Source organism: Melanotaenia boesemani, chromosome 4, assembly GCF_017639745.1.
Source record: "Melanotaenia boesemani isolate fMelBoe1 chromosome 4, fMelBoe1.pri, whole genome shotgun sequence".
Taxonomy (NCBI): Eukaryota; Metazoa; Chordata; class Actinopteri; order Atheriniformes; family Melanotaeniidae; genus Melanotaenia; species Melanotaenia boesemani.
In genome coordinates this window covers 10,241,222-10,260,972 of record NC_055685.1, presented here as the reverse complement: position 1 = coordinate 10,260,972, position 19,751 = coordinate 10,241,222, and the positions used below count along the sequence as shown (strand labels likewise).

At 39.3% G+C, this 19,751-nt stretch overlaps 2 protein-coding genes across 6 annotated transcripts in view; both read left to right on the top strand.

Annotated features, from left to right (window-relative positions):
* mast1a (microtubule associated serine/threonine kinase 1a) overlaps positions 1–4,473 on the top strand; it is a 115,136-nt gene extending 110,663 nt beyond the window's left edge. For all 5 annotated transcript variants that reach the window (XM_041982521.1, XM_041982522.1, XM_041982524.1 and 2 more), the window contains one exon: positions 46–4,473. In XM_041982521.1, the coding sequence (XP_041838455.1) occupies positions 46–1,730 (1,685 nt within the window). In that variant the 3' untranslated portion in view covers positions 1,731–4,473. The remainder of the gene's footprint in view (positions 1–45) is intronic.
* A 3,298-nt stretch (positions 4,474–7,771) lies between these two features.
* On the top strand, positions 7,772–18,983 carry atg4da (autophagy related 4D, cysteine peptidase a). The gene is made up of 11 exons (XM_041982527.1): positions 7,772–8,094; positions 9,388–9,655; positions 9,758–9,841; positions 10,122–10,295; positions 13,556–13,907; positions 14,055–14,119; positions 14,216–14,367; positions 14,454–14,532; positions 14,652–14,728; positions 14,940–15,059; positions 17,300–18,983. Exons 2-11 carry the CDS (start codon positions 9,439–9,441, stop codon positions 17,477–17,479), a joined length of 1,500 nt encoding a protein of 499 aa, XP_041838461.1. The 5' UTR covers positions 7,772–8,094; positions 9,388–9,438; the 3' UTR covers positions 17,480–18,983.
* The last annotated feature ends 768 nt before the right edge of the window (positions 18,984–19,751 follow it).

Here is a 19,751-nt window from a genome sequence, read left to right as displayed (position 1 = left end):
CAGTTAATCCCTAACAACACCACTGATGTTCTCTGATTTCTTCAGGTGCTTCTTCCCAGAGCAGCTCTCCCGCCTCCAGCACTCCAAACTCCCCTTCTCCATCTCAGCACATGAGGCCCAGCTCCCTGCATGGCCTCTCCCCAAAACTTCACCGCCAGTATCGCTCTGCCCGTTGTAAGTCTGCTGGGAACATCCCACTGTCCCCGTTAGCCCACACCCCCTCACCAACCCAGTCTTCCCCTCCACCCTTACCAGGCCACACTGTAGGGAGTTCTAACACCACCCAGTCCTTCCCTGCCAAGCTCCATTCCTCACCCCCAGTGGTGCGTCCCAGGCCAAAGAGCGCAGAGCCCCCACGATCGCCTCTCCTCAAACGGGTGCAGTCAGCAGAGAAGTTGGGCTCGCCTTTGACCCAGTCCAGTTCTACGGGAGGGCTTGGAGGTCCGCTGAGGAAGCACAGCCTGGAAGTGCAGCACTCTGAGTACCGCAAGGATGCATTCCTCTGTGAGCTTGGGCTCCAGAGCCTTCTGGAGACAGAGGGGGAAAATTTGCCTCCTAATCCTCCACCCCTGCCATCATCCTCAACTGCCCCGGAGACCGGTATGCTGAAGCCTGTGAGGAGACTCGGGAGACAGGAGTCTCCACTCAGCAGGGAAACCCTGCTGGCTGGAAGAGAGAGGGAAGAGAGGGAGAGAGGAAGGGACCCAGAGAGGGAGACTGGGACGAGCCGAGTTGGAGGAACGGGATCACAGTTATACTTAGCTAGAAAACCTCATTCAAGTGAAATTAACATGAACTCACAAAGCTCCAGACTAAGTACAGAAACCACTAAATCTATAATTCCTGGCACACCTGTCAAAACCACAGGAGGCTCAGAGGGACAGAAGGGACCAGAGAAGATCTCCCAGAGTCAGGCAGACATACCAACAAGACAACTAGAAGCCAAGGCTGCCAAAAGTGTGTCATCTACTGGTAAGGATTCCCAGCAGCAGCAGTTTCAGGGCAAACCTGAGCCAAAGCAGGAAGGAGACAACAAAATTAGGTCTGGTTTACAGGGTGTTGCCTTCTGCAAGAGCGCGTCTGCTCCGGATAAAACCTCGGGAATCAACAAAACAGTGACAGGAGCTCCTCTGAGCATAAACAAAGCATTTAAATCATCAAGTATGGGGGAAAGCCTGAGAAAGGCTGACAGCAATGACTCAAGGACTCCAGACCTCGGCTCCAAAAGTCCCAAACTTCCAGCTCGGGTCCTAGCTCCTGTGGTGCCTCCACACGGAGGACCGATCTCACTGAGCAAAGTGAGGCAGGGCCTGGGTTCTGTCAACTGCTACCGGGGGACCCTTGACTGGGAGGACAAATGTCGCCTGGAAGTGGTGGAGGAGCATTCGCCCTCTCCTTCACCCTCTCCGACAGCAGTCACACCTTCCCTCTGCGGACCTTCCCTCTGCAAGTCGCGACCTGTCTCCCCCGGCGACAAGACAAGCTTCGTCAGCCAGCTGACCACCGTGGCCAAAAATGTCCTCGGGCCAATAAAGCTTGGTTCTCAGGAGGGGGCAAAGAGCAAAGACCAGCAGACTAAGGCATCAGAGGAGAAGCAGAGCAGTGTAGCGGGAAAGTCTGACACTCCTGCTGGAGCTCGAGCAGTTTCCAGCGCTGCTGTGGTTACCCAAAGTCCCGCTGGTTCACCATTTGAGAAAACTGCAGCTGGTAGCAGCTTTCCAAAAATGTGACCCCATCGGTCTTTAAATTAGACTTCAGAAAAAAAAAAAAACATAAAAAGATGCCTTTTTTTATTGAAAAACAATGAAACAGAGGACAAGCACTTAAAAACGATGCACATTCCAGTTTCAGAGTCTATAAAGTGTTATTTATTGATTCAAATCATTAACTGATTCTAACTTAAAACCAGGATTTAGAAAAAATCAAATATAAAGGTGCATTAACTGTTGATTTTCTATTATGAATTATTTATTGAGAAGACTCGTAATAATGTAACGTGAAACACTTTATCAGATGTATATGTGTGGGTCAATGTGAACGCATGTCATGTGGTATCTACTGTACATGTATAATAGTTCCAAGAAGGTGAAAAAGTGCTTTACTGATCAAAAGATGCTGAATACTGTGAATACCAAAACGTGTCACTATTTTCCAACCAAACCTCTTTTTTTCTTACCGCTTTTCAACTGGGACACTGAAACAGTTCAGTTGTTATGTTTGTAAAACACTGTACACACACAGCATCAGTTTGGCTACGTTGTAAAAGAGGAACGAGGAAGCTTTTTTACTCCTTATCCCCCAGTTTACTTTCTCATGGCCAGATGAAGACAAAGCAAGGGTTCAGTCAGCTGATGCTGATTTCAGACCTATCTAGCTCAGCTTGTCACATGGGACTCTGTGCGAGAGTCTGAAGGTTCTTGAAAGCTGCATCCCACTGAAGAAGAAAGCGGGAAAGCCGGAGCTCCGGTTAAAGGCTTATCTCTCTCTTGCAGGAAGGCCACCATAGCCCTTTTCTCCCTTCGCCTCTGACTGCAGAAATACACTTGAAAACACTTGAATTGCCACAGGAGGCAGCAGTGTCAGCAACAAATTTCCATGCATTTTAATCCCATACCCCTGTTGTATTCCATGAATTGGGACACAATTATGATTAAGTTTAGAAGGCTGTGAACATGTCTGCATCTTTTCAGGGGACCGTCATGGTTGATTATGACATAAAAACAGCTTGGAAATTTGCATTTAGAATCCTGTAATAACTAATAACTGATTTTGCTAACATGAAGGAAACCCTTTGTAGTTTGATCAATATGAATACAATGCAGGTGGCTTTTGTGAGAATGGTGTGGAAAGGCATAACAGCACATACACAGCAACCTGGAGTGCTGTCAGTCAGGCAGGCATGGATGTAGCAATGTAGGTTTAATCTGAAAGATTGTTAGAAGTACGCATGTCAGAATGACTTATGTAAAACTCCGAGGGACATGATAATGGTGACTCAGCCGGTAACCTCAGTCATACTGCTGATAAATACTGGAAAAACAATTATCTTCCTCACTCACTGGTCATCATCACTTTCTTATAGTTCTTAACTATCAAATGTACATAACCTTATGCAAATCATTTAGAGCTGTGTGGGTATGGACATGTCCACAAAGGATGTTGATTCAAAGTTACAGTGTGTAACAAGAACAGAAATCCATTTTTAAAGGGTTGTATTATAAAAGAATATATGAAAATGGTATCTAATCACTCGATAGAATGTCAGCGGGTCCTTCGGCACTGGAGGACGTCCATTTGACCATGATGTAAGCCATGTAGAAGAAGGGTATTCAGAATTTGTGATTTTTGAGAGCACATAGTTAAAAAATTGAGGATCATAGTTATTATGTGAAGCAGGAACAAGCATGAGGTGTGTATCAACCTTCCTAAGAAGCAAAACATAAAAAAGAATGGTGATTTAAAGGTGCAGCGTGTAAGCAAATTGAAGGTCAGTAACAACATTTTAATATTTCATTAATTTGGTACCTAATTACTAAAGTTACTGTTAATGTTTTTATTTTCTTCTTTGCTGTGGGTCCACAGACAGTATAGCCACCAAATTTCAGCAACCATTTTTACAATGGTGTCTTTGTGTGAGTTTTAAAACTGCAGTACTGGCTTTGTTTGATAGGTGCTAGAGCACCGTTTGGGATAAGTAATGCTTCAAAAGACACAGAAGAAGACAGTACACATGCATACAATGTTAAAGTAGTTACCTGAAAGAATTTTGGCCACTGATGGCCACCGTCCATTCACAGCTGTGCTCGGTATTTGAAACCATTTCTCTCTCCATCTTTACCAGTAGATGTTAGTAATTCTTACACATAATACCTTTAAGGTTGGACAAAAGCAGCAAACTTTAAAAAAAAAAAAAAAAACAATGGTGTGGCTTGAAAATTGCTGATGAAGAACAAAGCTTTTATGAAGTTGCTTGTCAGGTAATTTAGCCTTTATGTAATTTACCATGCAGATGCAGTTTGTTGTTAGATCGTGGGGTGGACAACAATTGAGATGGTCGCTAATTCCAACTTGACCACTAGATGTCAGTAATTGTTGCACACTGTTCCTTTAATCCAGATTTACTTGTTAAATGTCACTTTTGTTTAGTTTAAATAAACCAGGTTCCACAAATGCTAAAGACAGGATTCAGCCAGCAGCTGTGGCATGTAAATTAGAAATGAAGGTAGAGGACTAAAATGTGTTTTTTAATTCCAAACCTTTTTTACTCGTGGTTCAGTCTGCACAACAAATATCTGACATTAATGTTCCAGCTTGTTCTTCAGCCTCTGCTCCCATCATTTTGGACTCTGTGTACAGTTTTTGGTGGGGGCAGCTGCCTGTTGTCTTACCAGAGCCGTTGTACTTGCTGTAATCAATGTTTTCATCTCATCTGTCATTAGTATAAAAAGCATGTCACATGTAGTACATGCGTTAGCCAGAGTTCTTTTTTCATTCAACGTAGTGCTCTACTGCCCTCTGGTGGCTCACAGTGACCTGTGTTGAACATATTTTATTCATTTTGTTTAATGAAGCTGAGACCACTGGTTTACTACAATATGGATGTTATTAGCCATAGGGTTACTGAATCTGCATTTATGTTTTTAATACTTAATATTTGCAGTACTTATCAAATGAACACTTGAAACAAATTTATTTCTGTTGTGTTCTTCACGTGACTGTTAATTATATCTTTGAAAATAGGTATTGCATTTTTAAATAGACCGTCTTATAGATAATATTGACAGGAAGGAGTACTTCTTATATCTTGATGTAAAAATGGAGTCATCAGGTCAGCTCTAATCACCAAGTAACTAAACAAACTCACCTTTTACAGCTTCTTGCATCCACATTCAGGTCTTTTCCCACTCAGTGGTGTCTAGTGTTACATGTTTGAACATTTCTTTTTCTATTTTTATGTTTTGTGACTGACAAAGACAGTAGTATATATGCACTTTACTTAAAAAGGAAAAAATGATTTAATTGTTTTGCTTCTGAGTGATTAATCACTATCAAATCTGAATTCTGCAAACAACCATAGGTCCGAGTATAAAACATTCCACACTTCTCTAGTCACTCAAGTGTATTTAGTTGTATCACAGGGGTTTTTTGTTTGTGTTAGATGTGAGTCAAACGCAGACACCTGAAGTGCAGAATGTGGATTAAAGTTTCTGAGATTTGCTCCAAAACTCGCCGTCTCGAAGTGTTTTTTTTTTTTTTTTTTTTTTTTGGCTGTCGTCTGTTGTCCTGCATTTTCATTCACATTTTCACAGTAAATGTTTTATTTGGATTTAATGTACAGGCAATTTGATATTCATGAACCACATACAACTGTAAATAAGAAAGTACACCCTCTTTAACCCTTTGAGCCCTGTGCCCCGTGGGAAGGCCTCTGCTCAGAAATTGCATACCTATAATGGAATGAATGAATGAATGAATGAATGAATGAAAGGTCACAACCAGGTCACAACCAAAGGTGGGGGCAGAAGCCTCAGCTTATGCAGTATATGGAACATTATCCATGTTCAATTCTTTCTAACATCATTCAGTTACCTGGGAGTATATCTTAGCAGCCAGAAGGGTCTATGTGAATGCTTTCAGTCATAGTAAATAGAACACTTGTGAGACTTTTTAAGGTGTGTAAATATTAGCATACATGTTATTGGGGAAGAGTAAATGAAATTGGTATATAACACATATTTTAAAAGTTTCAGGCTTTCCTTTAAAAAAAAAAAGAAAATAAACACTTTCAGGATGAACATGATTATCTCTTTGGAATGATCCAGCTGTAGCTTTTCTATGTGAAGATTGCATGTTCTCCCTCTGTCTGAGTTGGTTCCCTCCAGGTACTCTGCCTTCCTCCCACCATCCAAAAACATGCATGTTAGTTCAATTGGTCACTCTAAATTCTCCCTAGGAGTGCACATGAGTGTTTTTTGTTTGTTTGTTTGTTTGTTTGTTTTGTCTCTCTGCGTTGGCCCTGCAGTAGACAGCTGACCGGTCCAGGGTTTACACTGCTTCTTGCCTGTTAACTGCTGGGATAGGCTGCAGCTTCCCTGCAGCCTTGAATTGGTCTTAATGACAGAAAATGAATGGATGAATTTGCATTGTAGCATTAACTATTTTACAAATTGATGCAATTTTTGGTAAAGCAGTAAATTATAGCTGTTTTACTTACCAACAAGTAATAGTAGTCCAAAAAGTACAATATTTTCACATAAAGTGAGATGCAGTACCTTGAGAAGAATACTTGGGTATTTTGTGCTTACATATGAGATTATGCTCTGTAGCTTCATTCTTAACTTCAGGGTGGCCACTGGCTGCAAAATCTAACTAAACCCTTCATGCAAATAAGCAAAACATTTTTCTGACATTTCATTCTTATTAAGGCATTAAAGAGATGCAAAGCAACCAAAGTGGTATGGACGTTATCTTAAACATGCAAAAATAACCAAAATGAGAAAAAAAAAGTCTAAAAATGCTACATTATCACGGTGAAAGGTGAAAATAAAATCATATCTTGACCTTTTGTCTTTTAAGTGCCTACAGTGGCCCTTAACAGTCTGTCTGTATTTGTTAGTAGTTGTATAAAAGGCAACTGCACTTGTTTTTTGGGTTGTTAAAGAGTTTTACCTCTCATCTGAAGGTTTTTTCAGTTCTAACTGACTGGGATGTCCACTTTAAGAATCATTGAGGTCACTTGTTTCACTGACCCACCTGTCCATCCTGTGGGAAACTTAGGTCATTGTCCCTGTGGGTTGTTTACCTACCTGACCACCTTGTAAGATGTTTTGGTCACAACATTTTAGGTACAAATGGTTGTGAAATTGTCTGGAGAGGAAGGTAAAGACAAAGTATTTGAAAGTGTTTTTTTTTTCTTCTTCTTCTTTTTGCATTTAACACAAAGGACTTTAACCTTTCATGTCTAGCATATGTACACAACAGTTAAAAAAAACATTAATACTGAGGGACTGCAAGTTACTAAGACACCCCTGTCACATATGAAAAAGTAGTTTTATTCTGCTTGTTCCCCTTGGTTTTATGCTGTATTGTTTTTATTTTTTTTTATAATTTTTTATTGTTTGTTTGTTTTTTCCCCCCAGATTTATAAGCTTACTTAACAAAGGCCCTTTTTGTGTATCCGCACATTTGAAAGGCTTTCTCAATGTGTAATCTTTTTAATTTTCCCTTGCCCTAGTGAGTAAAAGTTAAACCTCACTTAAATTAACTGAAAAAATAAATAAATGAACAGAGGACATTTACTCTCCTCCCCATGTTTTGCACCTTCGATCTTCTGATGAAAACATCCCACATGTTAGTGCAGCAGGTAAGCAACTTAAAGGTAAGTGATGACATAGATAGCCCACAAAATCAGCAGGTCACATAAAAGTGACCCCAACAACTCTGAAATTGTGCGTGTTCAAACAATATATAACCTGAAACTCCACATAAGTAAGTTGGAACTGACGAGGCCTTTTGGGTAACAGACTAAACTTTAATAAGAAAGAAAGAAAGAAAGAAAGAAAGAAAGAAAGAAAGAAAGAAAGAAAGAAAGAAAGAAAGAAAGAAAGTTGGAGCACCGCTGCACGTTTGTATTGTAAATAAAGTCTACGTTACAGCTTACATAACTACAATAGTTAACACTAGCCAGCAAAGAACTGCGAATGTCAATTATTACAGAAGTTATCCAATCAGCTTTCTCGCATCGATTACGTCGGCCAATCATGTAGCAGCCGGAAAGGACAACAGGAAGTTAATGCTGTGACAGGCTGACGCTAAAAACGATAGCTGATCGGGATAACAAGCCCACATCGTAAAGGCTTTTTTGTTTTTATTTAAACAGTGTACAGTTCACACTGTGTGTCTAATGGAAAGGCTCATACCATACTGACATCAACCGTGTTTTGGTCGGAGGAGCGTGAGTGTGGTCAAGCTCACACCGGGGCTAGTCCTAAAATTAGCTCAGTCTGCAAGCTATTACCAGAAGTCAAAAGGAAATAGCCAAAATGTTTGAACCGGCGACAAGGAACCGACCTGCTTAACATACTTTTACAAAAGGTACGTAGTTTCTTAGCAGTGAATCTTCAAATGAAGGCGAAGCTATCTAGGTATCGAGGTTTTGAGTAAGGCTTAACTTAGAGTGACCGTGCTGGTCCATCGATGCTACTGTGGATACGTTTATTAGTTATATAGATGACAGATCCAAAGAGGGAATACATTTAAATGATCACAGTGCTCATATTTTCTGCAGGAAGCAGTGCAGTTGTATTAGATGTTAAACGGTTTGACCTGCAGTTATGATGAATGATCATAATCAGATGACTTTCCTGGGCGTTGAAAAAGCCCGACTTACCGGTTGTCCAATGCAATCACATGATATGCAATCTGTGGGATTTTTTTTCCTTTCACTTAAAGGTTTTCATCCGTAGAATAAACTACTTCACTGTAGCTTGTTCCTTATTGAAACTCTTACTCATCAGTTTCAGGGCAGGATAGAAAAATCTTTGTGCGTATCATGCACCATGAAACCAGTAACTGAAATTCCAGTTCCTGGTTTATTTAGTAATTTTACGTTTATTCAAGGCGATAGGACTTTCAGACATGAGAGCATCCAATGTATTTTTGACTATTATACACACTACAAGGCAAATGTGCAAAAATAAACATAATTCACACATGTGAGGGGAAAACCAGCTGGGGAACAAAATAACTTTCCCCCCCTTGTCATAAATATAGCCTAAATCATCTGAATCATTGCCTCCTTATCTCTAATATCAAATGCATTTTTCATCTTGACAAGGTAATAAACAGATTTTAGAGAGATTACACACAGTTTTCATGTAAGTTTAGGTTTCTGTGGGGAAAAAATCACTAAATTTGTATTTTCATCTACAATCACACAGCACAGAAAGCATAATCTTCAAGTTTATTTCTAATATCTTTTCTCAACTTGGTTAGCACCTATCTCAGTAATCTTTTTTCTATTTTAAAACAACAATTTAGTAGATTTGCAAGCCTTTAAAGTTAAGATAGCAAACAAAGTTCAAAACATATTAATCAAATTCTGAGATGCAGAGGATGAAGACACATTTAAACCAAAAAGAATAATCTTAATAACCTCAGAGACACAATGTTCTTGGACTCCATTCAGATAGGAATCATTTTCACATAATAGACAGACAGTGGAATACAGTAGAATATTAGGTCTAGACACATGCAAGTATTGAGTTTAATAAGTTATAGTGTTTCAGGTAGTGTGTGAAAAGTGTTTTTTCTTACACTTGAAAATGCATGAGCAGTTATTGATTTACCCAGCTTTATTGTTTTCCTCCTTTTTCTTTCTCACATTAGTTGTGTGTTGCAATGAGGAGCACCAGAGTCTACCTCTGAGGACTCAGAAGCATGAACCCGGTTTCCCCCAGTGCAGCACAGTACGTAGGGGTAGTGATGCTGGATGAGCAGGTGGAGGGCCGAAGGCAGCAGCACCTGGAACGACAGGGCAGCTTTGGACTCAGGCCGCCACAAATTCAAGATGCCAGCAGAGAGGCAGCCGGCGAACCTGATGAGATGGACAGACTCAAAGCCAAACTGATGTCAGCTTGGAACAATGTCAAATATGGTAAGTCTCTGAAATTAAATCATGTTATTTATGTACAGCTCTATGGCTGCGAAGAGTCCTGCTTTGTGAATCTTTTTCTAAACTTTGCTCCTCTTTCTGCAGGTTGGACTGTAAAGTCTAAAACCTCTTTCAACAAGATTTCACCTGTCACTGTCCTGGGGCACTCTTACCTGCTTAACAGTGAAGGTAAATGGAGCAGTGCTTCTTATAAATACTGTCTTGACTTGGTAAAAGCTTTATCTTCTCTTTAGAGAGGAAATACATTGAGAAGAGCTGAACAGAAATGTTGCATTGATGTGTGTTTGGGTTATCCACAAGGGGGAAACCCTAGTAACCTTAAAAGCTTGTTTGGTTGACACAAATAAAGAGAGGAGCATCATCTTAAAGTAAAGAAACTGTGGAAGAGTTCCAGCTTTGGCTTTTTTATGTCTTACCTCTGCCATCCCTTTATCTCCCTCTCTCTCAGATGAGGTAGAGCGATTCCATCTGGCTTTTGTGTCCAGGATCTGGCTGACCTACAGGAGAGAGTTTCCTCAACTTGAAGGCTCCACCTGGACCACGGACTGTGGCTGGGGCTGCATGCTGCGCAGTGGCCAGATGCTGCTGGCTCAGGGGCTTGTGGTCCATTTGATGCCCCGAGGTTTGGGTCTTACAATTTTACTGTTTAAATTTAGAGATCTATTTTTTTGTGTGTGCACAGACTGAGAGGCTTATTAATTTAGTTTTAAAAAAAAAAAGAGTTTTTACTCACTTGCATGTTTTTTGTCTGCATAACAAAATTGAAAACCAAGAAATATTACCTGACAACCTTTTAATCCTCCCTTTGCTTGGTTCCTCTTTTTTACATCTGTGCTGTCAGATATAAATATATCTTACAATCTGACATAAATCTAGTGAGTTTGTTTAGTTGCATATTTCTAAGATAAGATGTCCTTTAGTTTCAGCCACACACCCTTAATAACTACTGTTTCCTTTTTCTTTCCTTCGGTTCTGTCTTTATTCCTTTTAGTGCAACCTCTTTTTTAAATTCTATTTATAATATGTTTGGTTTATTAATACCTATTTAGACATTTGTTTAATAAAATGATTCCTTTATGTCCTGGATCTGGAGCAAATCCACTTCAGCCTTGTGCAATATTCTTAGATCTATGAATATGTAAATGAGACTGGCCTCACCTCCCTGCTTCAGAGGGATAGCAAGGCATTTGTATAGACTCTCACACTGAGCTGACATAAAACAAGTGCTTATATGAAAGTTACACTTGAGCGTACAGTAAATAATATGCTGTTGTTAGATAAACTGTTCCTGATAGCCTGCCCTTGATAAGTAAACCCCACCCTGCAAGTTGACAGGACTTTTGGCTTGCAACAGAGTTACAAGCTACAAAGTTTTACTGGGGAACAGACTCCTCAATCCCAAATCATATGTTTTCATTGTTAAGTTCTACTGTTTGTATGAAATCCACAATATAAAATGTCAGAATATGTTATAATGTTAGAATATGATATAAAAACCTCAACAACTGAAACTGCAAAGATTGGTAAAAGTAAGCATGTTGTCTAGGGATATTAATCTTTATTTATGAATTAAAAAAAAAAAAATCATTATACTCATTGATGAATATTTAGGCATAAAATTAAGACATTTTCCTAATTTTAAGTCTAATTTTAAGTAATTTTTTCTGGGTTACTGTCTTCAGTTTAATCCTTTGGGTGCATTTTCCCTCCTGTCTGTCGCTCATTTCTCTCTTTGTTCTTTTAATTTTCTCCTCTTTCAACACCTCTACCAAAATATAATGCATTCATATGCTGTAATTTCAATTTTTATTTCAATACACTGATTAATTTTTAGTTTAGTTTATTCACACATAGAGACAAATACAGCATTTTCAGTGATTTCTTTTTTAACACAGTGACAAGAGTGTGAATGTTTCAGCCCACGAAAGCTACTTAAAGCTTATTAAAGATCACAAATAAATTGGTAATGGACAAAATATGGGCCAGCTATGCTTTATTATTATGTAATTATCTGAAAACATTTTTAAATCAGTGAATCTGGGTAGAAGCTGCCTTTTTATTATTTTATTAACACCTGTCTGTCCATCTTCTTACCTAACCACTTTATCTCACTCTTTTTCTGTTGATTTCCCAGAAGACAAAACAAAAACAAAAATAATAATAATAGTAATTTCCTAATTGAGCATTTATTTGTGGAAAATCCAGTTAGCTAACTCACCTGAACCTTGGTGAGAGAAAAATAATAATACTGTATATTAAATTCACAATAGAGCCCAATTCTATCAGAATTGGTATATTTTAGGATAAGTTAAGTGTCTTAGATTGCTTAGCTGGCAAGTGTGCAGGATGCTCAGGCACACAGCCGGGCAGAGCCAACGTCAGCAGGAGCCATCCATCACCTTCACTCCAGAGTAAATAAATGGCCAGTAAAATTTACTAGTTGCTTTAGTCATTGTGCTTCATCATGGAACAATCAAATATATTCTGACACATGCTGAATCTGAACCATCTCTCTACAAAACTCTCCAGATGTGTATTTCAAGTCAGGCATGTTCATACACTAGAATGCTGATGTACATGATGCGTGACACTCCACAGACAGTTCAGTGTAAGTTAAACTGCACTGTTGATGTTGTTGATAAAAAGTAATGGGGAAAGAACAGCTCTAAAATTTTTATATTATCCCACACTGCCAGCTAGAGCTGCAGAATATATCATTTGAGCATCGTTATCACAATGCACATGTGCGCAATAGTCACATTGCAGGTTCTGCGATGTTGGAGGCGAATTAACTCTGCGTGTTCTCATCTCATTTGAAAGGTACCTGACACACACTGCGTGCAGCGATACATCAGTTACTATTGTTCTTGATCAATTTGCCGAAGCAGACCACACCCCTGCACATGAAGTGAATGAGTTGCTGGTAACGTTGAAAAATGAGCAACGAACAAGAGAAAATCACAGAAAACAAAGACAAAACCAGCATCAGTTATCTGGAATTATTTCGGCTCCAAGGACGATAAAAATGATCTAACACACGTTCTGTGCCTTGCACCTGTTGCCACAATGAGAGATAACGCAACAAATTTGTTTGACCATTTATGTTGGAACCACACAGTGTCAGTTCGATGGATGCAAAGCCAGATCTGAGTGACGTGCAAAACAACAACAACAAAAAACATTTCAGAAGCCTTTGCAAGTATTACACCATATAAGAAAGGCTCTAAACGACAGAAAGCAATCACTTTTTACCAATCTAAAGACCAGTTATGTTGTTTCCAAAGATGGTTTTAAAAGAAATGAACAGCTCGCTTATATGTTATTACAATATGTTATACCATCACACAACTTTCTTTCTCAAGCTGCCTTTCCTGTACGAGAAATGCAGGGCAAACAGAGCTGTCAGATGGTGGAGTATTAGCAGTGACAACAGACTCTAAAATACAGACAAAAACCATATTTGTCACAAAAAGAAGTGAGATCAATGCCAGTTAATTGTCAACAAGATGGCAGGAGTGCAACAGAAAGTGCTAGTCAAGCCACCTGTTGAGAATTCCTGTATTTTTTCATATATATTGCAGGTTAGAAAAAAAATGGCAATGTCAGTCTGTTCCAATATCGTGCCAAATTTAAAGGCTTGTCACTGATTTGGAGACTGTTGTTGGTAGACTGCAGCTGCAAGATGCAAGTCAGCCGTGACTACACTGCAAGCACTTGTATTTGTCCTATCATACAAAGTATTTCCTATGAAATTGTCAAAAAGGTCTTAATGTGATTTTCACGGGGGGATGTCTATAAAGTGTCTGCTCTCACTGCTGAAAGCTCAGAATTGAAGATAAATGGCTGGCTTGATAGTTTATCCAACTTTTATCTGCTCTGTAGATTGGGCTTGGCCAGATGCTCAGCAACTAACTGATGTGGACTTTGAGGTCTTCCGTCCACGTTCTCCCGTACGAGCTGGAGGGGTTCCCATCCCCTCGTTTGGGTCTCCACGAGGAACCAACACCCCTGAGAAATCTGTGTCAAACAGCCAGGCACCCAGATGCAGCCAGAAAAAAAGGCCTGAGTCCGCGAGGGACCGTCAGTCAGAGCCCATCCACCACAAGCTTGTCACCTGGTTTGGGGATCAACCTCCTGCTCCTTTTGGTGTCCACCAGTTGGTGGAAATAGGCAAAGGTTCAGGGAAGAAGGCCGGTGACTGGTACGGCCCCTCCATAGTAGCACACATATTACGGTGAGGGCTCCATGTTGAAAGAGGTATACTTTTATCATTCACGGCTGTGTTATTTTGTGAAATTTTTTACATAATTGGAGAGGTTAAACATTCTTGGGGTGATTAAGTTTTTCTTTTTTTTTCTCTCCCCCCCCCTTCTTTTTTTAGGAAAGCAGTGGCCAAAACATCTGTGGTGCAAAACCTGGCTGTATATGTAGCTCAGGATTGCACAGGTAAAAAAAAGGCAGATTAGCTTTTTGTTTCATTTCATGATTAAAGAAATTTACCCTGTTGACCCATTTCAACTGTTTTCTTTCTGTGTTCTTCAGTGTACAAAGAGGATGTGGCACGTCTTTGTAATCCATCTCTAGGCCAGAGTCCCCCTGATCCTTCTAGTCAAGCCTGGAAGTCTGTCATCATCCTGGTGCCTGTCCGGCTGGGAGGGGAGGCCCTCAACCCGTCTTACATCGAATGTGTCAAGGTCTGTAGATACTGCTTCATATCACATTCTAACTACCACTAAAGATTTCAGCCTCATGTCTCACATTGAAACCGCATCGTTTCCAGAACATCTTAAAGCTGGATAGCTGCATTGGAATAATTGGAGGAAAACCAAAGCATTCGCTCTACTTCATTGGCTTTCAAGGTGAGAACCTTATTCTTCTTTTTCTTTGAACGTTTTTTTTAGATAAAATTGTCAGTGTAGCATCATAAGCTGATGCTACATGACTCCCTGATATTATTTAATTCCTCGTTGTCTTGCAGATGAGCAGCTGCTATATCTAGACCCTCACTACTGTCAACCGGTTGTCGATGTCACTCAAGCAAACTTCTCACTAGAGGTTTGTTTTGCTTTTATGTCTCCACTTCTCTCACTCCTGTTCTTCTGAAGATTTCTCCACTTCTGTCATCATGATGGACTTAAATCGTGTGCTTTTTTTTTTAACAATCAGTAGTGTTTGGCCTGTATAGATCATAAAAGATAACATGGTTATTTTACTGACTTGGCTCTTTTGACCTTCTTGCTGCTCAACTCTTTTTACTGCTCTGCAGTCATTTCACTGTAGCTCTCCTAAAAAGATGCCCTTCAACCGCATGGATCCCAGCTGTACCATTGGCTTCTACGCCAAGAACAAGAAGGACTTTGAGTCTCTCTGCTCTGCAGTTGGCAAGGTGAGCTTTTACGCCCTCATCCCACTTAATGTGGCTGAGATTTAAGTAACAGTTAATACCGGAAATAAGCAGAAAAAAGCAGCTTCTGCTTTCACACAAAATCTGTCTTTTCCAGCATCTTCTTCAAGTCTATTTTATCTTGAACTCTGAAAATGGTTGATGCTGGTTAAATAAGAGGAGCTTCTGTAGTTAGCATTTTTATATAACTCAAAGCTGTTTTGTCTTTTTAATTAAAAAAAAAAAAAAAACTATGGTAAAAATTCATATGTGGTTCACATGCTTTCATTTAATGTGGAGAAAATCCATCTGATTTGTTGTTTTTACATTAAGAAAAGCTTTTATTAACTGGATTTTAAAGCTTAAAATAAGCTCTTTAAAGCCTTCCCTGGTGTGTGAAGAAACAGGTTTATCATCGGTGCTCTAAAGATCCAGCATCCTTACCCAGAGGATAGGCAGGACAACCTTGAGGGATGGTATTATACTGCGTACTAGATAGACGTGTGTCTCTGTAAAGACAATATGAGTTGCGTCCTTTGCTACCCCAACCACAGCATCCTCGGTGAAATTAGCCTGCACACCTGAGTGTTTTATTTCCATCGAAGCTGAGCTGAACTTGAGCTGATTAAAACCTGCATCAGTCATTTGATAAGAGGCTTTGAAAACTGTAACTTTGCACTCCAGTCAGACTTTAGCGACTGCTGGTTTATAGATTATTTCATTTAATTTTACTTTTTTATTTTTTGAAAATGTTCTTTATCAGTTGTTTCTGGGATTAAGGCAAAATTGTCAAACACTTTCTGGTCTTTCATGCAGAAATGTGATCATTTGCAGCCTCAGCTTGTCATGAAATCTAGAAGTAAAGAATTGATTATAAGTATAAGTATCAATCTATATAGGATTGCAATCCCTGTTTTGCCTTTTTAACAAATTCTTTGTTCCACCCTTTAATAAACACTGCAATAACGTCTTCACCAAAACAAAAACTGACCGAGCTGCAACAGCAAGCAACTTGATATAATTTTAAATATTTATACAGCTTTCTTTAGTAACAAAATCTCGAGTTACAGTCCTACATGCTTTCAATAGTCTAAACATTTAATTCATTTTTGACTGAACTGGCTGAAAACTTATTTAAGGACTCCTTTGGATATGTGTGTTTTGTTTGTCTGGTATTTTCTATATACTCACTAAGTTAGGAATATTCCATTTTGTGGGAAATTTACAGAAAAGGAAAAAGTTTATACTAATGTCATGAATGTATGAAATTTAAGTAGAAAGGTAATTTCTTCATTTCATTTCATTAAAACAAAAGCTAACAAACTATGCGTTGGATAACACTGTGACATCTGTTACGTGCATCTCTGGAGCTGACGCTGCCCAGCAGCATCAAGAGGCTAAAAAAAAACACACTTCACAACTTTTTCTTCCAGGAAAATGACTCTAGCAAGTGGATGTAAACACACCAGCTGTTTTGAACACATACCATGGCTGATTCAGCAAAACGCAAGAAGACATATTGGGAGGAAGATGGGCGGGGGGAGAGGGACAGAGCAAGACAAGAGTCAAGACAGTCTTTTACTGGCTGGAGAGAGATTACAGTACAAGTATGATGCCAGATAGATGCCGAATTAGCCGTTGATAGGGGGTGCGTTAACGAGAAAATCTGCAAAACTTCTGTAGTGCTCCTTTAAAAGAGCTGTGTGTAACAAAATCAAATAAAAGACAGAAAAATGTAATGTATCGTTAAAAACAGTTTCTACTAGAATTTAACTCCTTTACTAAAAAATGTTATGTTTTTATTCTCTTAGAATGAGCCAGTTATATCTATTGGCATATTTGGGCCACTACTGTTACTGTGGTGCCTCTGAATAGTCAAACATCTCTGGTGTGTGAAGTGAGAACCTCCTGAGCTTTAAAACAGAATAGTCAGCTTTGTTTTATAGAGCACCGGTTGGGATAAGTAACACCTTTAAAGGCACATAGAAGAAGACAGTACACATGCACACAATGTTGAAGTAGTTACCTGTAGTGCAGTCATCACTGCACCTAAGGCCACAGGATCAACTCGCAGGTAACTGTGCTTGGCCTTTAAAGTCATTGTTATGCCCAAGTTTGCCACTAGATGTCAGTAATTCTTACACAACGTTGTACATGTGCACTCGTGTGAGTAGTGTATGATATTTTCTGTAGTATTTTGAGACAGTACTTCTGTTTTTGACGGGGCTTTGTTGTCTCTCCAGGCTCTTTTGTCTTCAAAGGAGAAGTACCCCATCTTTACCTTTGTGGAGGGGCAGAGTCAGGACTACGGACTTGAAGGTCACAGCAGTAACCACAGTGGACCTGCAGCCCACATCCTGCCTCCAGGCAAACTGAGCAGGAGTAACAACAGAAGAAGCAGTGATGAGTTTGTGTTCCTGTGAACCTCTGAGGATGATGTTCTCTTACCTGTAAGCAGCAGACGCAGACATGTTTCCTTTTAAAGGGAGGACTTGGATCTCAGGAGGATGCAGCTGCAAGGTGGAAGCGACTCTAATGTGCATGAAGTCGTCACCTCTGTGTAGGTGGAAATTATGATCAAACACTCATTAGTAGCTACTGGCTGCTCTACTAGGTAAAGGTGATTTTCAGAATGGATCATGGATGGGCTTTTTTTCAGTACTTGAAGTGTTCTTGATCCATTTTTTTTTTTTTCACCTCATAAGAGTTTCTCTCACAGTCGAGGTTGTGGCTACCTGACATTGATCCTGTATAGTAAGACATCTGCTGTACATCTTTTTAATTTGTGTTTTTTTTGGGGGGGATTTATTTATTAGATTTATGAATGCGTCTTGAGTGCTGGCTTTATGTCATTTTATTTGTATGTCTTTAATTGTACAGACGACAGCATTGTTTTCCACAGAAGTTTCTGGTTCTTCTATCTTCAAAAGCTGGTTTTAAGTGTTGGACACATAACCACTAGGCCTAAATCCAGCATACCCCCAGATTCTCCTCATTATTTATCATTAGGAATCTAAAACACATCTAGAAATCTGATTTGTTGTTCCTTCTGCTACTTAACATCCCTCCAGCTGGAGATGGATGTCTTCACCTGTTAGATTGTGGCATGTCTGAAGAAGCAGGATTCCATATTTATTTGGATATATTTGCAAAATAAACCCAAACATCTTTCTGAGTTCACATGCAACATTTGGGCTTTAACTTGTAAAGTTATACAACAAAGACAATATGACCAACATGAGTGGAGTTTTTTGTTTCATCTTTTATTGAAATCACATCTTATTTTGTTTGTTACTTTTTTTTTACAGCTACTACTGCAAGTTGCACTACTACTGTTTTGGGGTCTGTTGTCCTAAATAAATTCAAACACTGGAATTACTGGAATTTACTTGTATGTCGTACTTTGGGGGTTTCTATGTCTAAAGAACTGCACTGTGTTTTCTTACTGGTTCTCTAAACTACAAAGAAAAAAGATGCAGAGTTGTTCCAATCTTTTGCTTACCCTTAAACATTGCCTTGTTTTGCAGTTTATTACAGCAGTAAATTGCACAATCCTGGAAAATGAGGCTGAAGCACAAGTTCAGTAAGGTAGACCTGTTTAACGTCTCTCCACACTGTATTTAGGCTATTGTCTTTGTTCATTTCCCCTTTCTGACACTAAACAAGTACTGTAAGTCCACCTAGACTTTACTCTCCTCTAATCATCTTTTTTTGCTATGTTTTTACCCCTTGTTCTTTATTGTAATGCTACAATGAGTCTCCACTGTCTCATCCATCTCCTAATCTTGTGGCCACCAGCATCTAGGCTACAGGGGTTACTGTTCTTATCCCTTACATTCTCCAGTCCTCAATTGCTCATTTGATGTCTAACCACCAAATGTTCTTTATTACTTTTCTGCATTTTGCAATAAAATATTTGCTCGGTGATTTCTCCTTATTAAACTATCCCACCTTAACTTAGAGATGGTTAGGAGAAGTTCCCACCAAGGGATGTGAAATAAATCTGCAGCTGCGAGAAGCGAAAATTTTAAACACAAATGATGAATAAATGATGAAGCAGCAGAGTCTGGGACAAGTGATGTTCTGTATAATCAAAATGGCTTTTCATTAGACCAGAATGTAGGACCTGAACTTTATTAACAACCAGGCATGAGTGGACACCTACACCAGATAAACCTGCAGTGACTTGAAGGGAGAGATGAAATTGGTTGTGAATTTGTAAATATGACATGGGACTTGCAAGATGCTACTGCCGTTTCAGTTTATTTAAGGTGGTAGTATGAGCAATCTGTTGTATCCGTGCTGTCAGTACAGTGCGTCATGTTTTGGTAACATGTTTAAAAGTCTATCTTTTCATCTCACTTGTGGTTGTAAGTAATAGGCCTAAGCAGAGCTGACTTACAGTTAAAAAAAAAAAACTAAACTTTGGACTTCAGCGTCTGCACTATGAGAAATCTTAAAATGTTTGACTTGTCCTTAAAATGACTCGGTTGCCATGGTAACTTTGAATATTTTTTTATTGGTTATTTATTTTTATTCCTATTTATTAATTCACACATAGATGTGCTTATCTTAAAGCTACAGTGTCTTTTTTTTCAAATTGTCAGTTTTATAATAATGACAGTTGAAGCGTTTTCAGAGTTCAATTATGTCGGTGTAAGCGGAGGCCCTGGCGTCGCTGCACACGCATGCGCG

Bases quoted from the DNA above. Each gene is read 5' to 3' on its own strand.
- atg4da (XM_041982527.1), top strand. From the start codon at position 9,439: ATGAACCCGGTTTCCCCCAGTGCAGCACAGTACGTAGGGGTAGTGATG. The intron at 10,296-13,555 runs GTTTGGGTCTTA...TCTGCTCTGTAG, and splicing joins GGTCCATTTGATGCCCCGAG to ATTGGGCTTGGCCAGATGCT. The intron at 14,368-14,453 runs GTCTGTAGATAC...CATCGTTTCCAG, and splicing joins CTTACATCGAATGTGTCAAG to AACATCTTAAAGCTGGATAG.